The following is a 3,776-nucleotide window of genomic DNA, read 5'->3' as shown; positions in this document are numbered from 1 at the left end:
TAGGGAAAAAATCATTTTGTCACAAAATTCCATTAAGTGGCATAGAAAAAAGGGCAAGTACCTAGCTATTACTGTCTTAGTATTTTTTTTTTAATTTGCCACTGACAGAATTTACCATAAAAGGTTTATGGGTATATTGTCATCTGAAAGCATTGAAAAAACAGGCACGTAAATACTAACGTTTTGAAATCAGAATATACTCAGTAGAAAGTACCTTTTACTGAAACAGGCAACAAGAACTAGTGTTTCTGTTAATACAATTGTAATTGCAATAAATATTGGAGTTATATAAAACCTGTGTAACCAGGTTTTCAGTCTCTTTTGTTTATAATTTTTAGGATAACTGTGATAAATCACTTCATCTTTCTGATTGGATCTCATCTTTCTTTGCTGGTATCAGCTTAGTTGTCATCTATGCAAAATTCAGAATCTAGACCCAGGGCTGTTAACCTGTGAGTTCGGGGCTATTTCCTAAGAAAGGTCCATAATAAAAAACAAGAAAATTACCCAGAGTAGGATCCATTTCCAGTCCACTCCAGCACTCTGATTCAGTAAACCTGTAGAAGTGAAATCAATAATGGAAAGCTATTGGCAAAAAAATGGAAAAGGTACCTCAATTACTGTTTTTGTTAGTAACAGATGATGATACATAGTGACAAAATACTATGGTGATATAAAACTTTTATATTTTGTATTTATATATTACCTGCCTGTACATATAATTAATGTCCATAAAGCTATGCTTTATTTCTCATCTTTCTTTTACTAAGATCGTTTAAATAAACCTCACAACAGCGCTTATCAAGTACACATTATTCCCATTGTATGGATGGATAAACGGAGGCAGAGAAATAACATGATTTAAGAGTAAAATGATACAAGTAAATTAGTGACATCAAGTACAAGTGAAGTAAATACAAGTAAATTAGTGACATAGTGACAAACAGTATCCAACTGTCTTAATTTCCAATGTGCTGCTCTAACCACTGGGCAACAACATTTGTTTATACATTTCTTTTGTAAAAACACAGGGCTTACTTTGATGTTATCAGAGCAGGATTGAAAAGGTAAGAAGCCAAACCTAATGAATAAAGATAATAACTCTGGATATCATCTTACAGTTCCTTAATACACTTGGACTTGACTGACAATATCACTAAGACCTCTTTACAGTTCTTTGGCAGCAAGATAATACAGTCCCTTGACTACTTGGGGTACCTGAACCCTAGAAATAGTGGCCAGGAAAAGCTGTCTTCTAGAGAGAAGGAACGTGCGTGGCTGAACATTTTTGACAAAACTGAGTAACACTGAGCTGTTTCAGTTCAGCACTGTTGTGGGATTTCACAGCAGCTTAGTACTGTTGTAGGTTTGAGTTGAACCTCAATGAGACTGATAAGTTTAACCTATGTCCTTTATTTAAGATAGCTCTAATAGTTAAGTGTATGCATCCACTCAAAACAAAACCTCTTCAGGAATTTACAACCTCTGGGTGAAGGGCTTTGGTTAAGTATTGTTCTCAGAAGTGTGTGCATGTGTGCACGCACATATGTAGGTGAGAAAACAAACATGACAGAGAAACTGAGGCCAGAAAGCCTGAAACGAGACTTTCCAAGTTTATGCTTGTAATGAGGATGGCAGAAACAAAAGCTACCCCAACAGGAAGAGCTTTATTCAGCTGCTTCTCTCTGGCCCCAGTCCCCAGAGCCCTGCTGCTAATGTGGCCAACATGAGCAAGGTACTCAAAAGCATGGATCAGTGCAACCCCAAGAATCTGGTCATTTAGGTGGAGACCCCAGCAAGGAAGAAAGCATACAGCCTGAAGGCCAAGCTGGTTGTGCTCAAACTGTATCAGATCAGTCCTGCTTTTTTCCTAAACCAGTCATAGCTTACATCACGGGTGAACAAAATACAGCCCAGGGGCCAGATCTGGCCCACCAGGCCATTCTATCTGGCCCGCAGAAGCCCTAAAAAAATTAGAAAATTAATATTTATTTGATCCTGGCTGTCTGTCAAAGATGACAGGAGCTAGGGGCAGTAGTACTCAGGGGAAGCCAGTGGCAGGACCCAGCAGCAAGGCCCGCCCAGCCCCAGCCCCCCAACCAGAAGACCCTACCTAGCAGAGGCTTCTGGCCTGGGACCATGGGGCTGTTCCTGCTTCCCTGCACCGCAGAGGGAAATGTGGCCCTTGACAGCTTGCCAAAACTCAGTAAGTGGCCCTCCACCCGAAATAATTGCCCGCCTCTGGCTTACATCCTGCTCAAAGTCTTGTTCAGCCTTCCATGCATGAACTTCATCCTCTGCAAATGTCTGATCAATCTGGTTATCAAGAAGGGGGGCCAATCCTCTATCTGGAGAAGTTATTGGAGACCAGCCACTTCAGGCCTTCTGGCAAGCCTTTGGGACTCCGTATGGCATCAGATTTGAATGCTTCACAGTAGGATATTAATCTACCATGCTGGGAATGATCACATATTAACCAAATGGACAACAACACCTTTCAGACAACAATGTGGACCAGAAAACAAGACTGAGCAGAAACCCCCTGGGGCAAAATCTTAATTTGCAATCAGGACAATATCCAACTCCAAAACGTAATAAAGATGAATTTCCATAGTATCTTTGGTAGTTTAAGAGTGATGTTGTAGTGGTGATGGTCCAGAAATTATGCAAGAAGCAAGGATTTCTTAGGATGATATCTTTTATCTAACTATAGAGCTGAGACAATGTGAGGCAAGCTTTTGAATGTAAGACGTTCTTCTTTGGGTCTCACAGAGTCTCCAGCATCAGGTTGTGACCTGCTTGTTGCTCTCATGAAAAACCTGCTGTATTCTTTTAAATATCACTATACCTTGGAAGCAGGAGTGATTTTGGAGAGAAAACCTTGTGTGACCCTGGGGTAAGCCCAGCAAGTGGGGGTTTGGGACAGGGCGCTGGCTGAAAGAGCTGTGGGGTCATAAGGAAGCGAACAGTCTCTGCTCACCAGCTTGCTCCGGTGTTCAAGAAAACAGAACTTTGTATGTCCCTGGAAAGAGACAGGATTGCAGCAAAGATACGCCTTGGGTGCAGCCCCACTTGTTCCTCCACACAGGAATTTTTTTTTAATTCAAATTTTCTATATTCCAAGTCAAATTAGCCAAAACAAATTCCAAATCTGAGTCAGTCCAGAACCACAAGTGGCCCTACTACAGGCAAACATCCTCCACCCCCATCTGGGGCTTCAGATGTTTCCAAAACCTTTGGTGGGCATCCTACTTGCAGGCCCAAGCCTGGAGGTTTGGATGCCCCCCAGTTTTGCTTGCTCCCAGCTGTATGGCCCCAAGGAGCAAGCTAGGGAGGAGTCTCCCATTTCCATAAAGTGGGCATAAAGCCCAGGTTAACTATGCATTACCTATTCGCATTAGTGATGCATAGGGGGTGCATGCGGGTGCACATGCACCCTGAGATTGATGCATGGCCACCTACAGGAGCTCCCCGCTTGGCCTGCCCCCACTGCTGACACTGCTGCGGCTGCCCACTTGCCGCCGCCATGCCCCTGCCGCCGACACTGCCCCCTGAGGGCAGTTGCCATATCCCACCAGCCTCCAGATGCAGGCAGCATTTATGCCTATGCGGGGACTATCCCATAGCTGGGGGCTCACGTTGCGCCCTGGCACATGGCAGGCCTGCCCCGGGCACGCTCCCACCAGTGCCCAGCTCTGGGAGCGCCCCTCAGGGGTTGTCCCGAACAGCAGCGATCCCCGGCGAGCCTCCCGGGGCCGTGACCCAGCACCCCCTGC

At 44.3% G+C, this 3,776-nt stretch overlaps 1 protein-coding gene across 1 annotated transcript in view; it reads right to left on the bottom strand.

Annotated features, from left to right (window-relative positions):
* LOC112549810 overlaps positions 1 to 3,776 on the bottom strand; it is an 11,159-nt gene that overhangs the window by 6,397 nt on the left and 986 nt on the right. Inside the window, exon 3 of the mRNA XM_025200545.1 lies at positions 508 to 557. Coding sequence (XP_025056330.1) covers positions 508 to 557 — 50 coding nt within the window. The remainder of the gene's footprint in view (positions 1 to 507; positions 558 to 3,776) is intronic.

The sequence above is a fragment of the Alligator sinensis genome, unplaced genomic scaffold, assembly GCF_000455745.1.
Source record: "Alligator sinensis unplaced genomic scaffold, ASM45574v1 scaffold49_1, whole genome shotgun sequence".
NCBI lineage: Eukaryota > Metazoa > Chordata > Crocodylia > Alligatoridae > Alligator > Alligator sinensis.
Note: the sequence above shows the minus strand (reverse complement) of the source record. Positions and strands in the feature narration are given on the sequence as shown.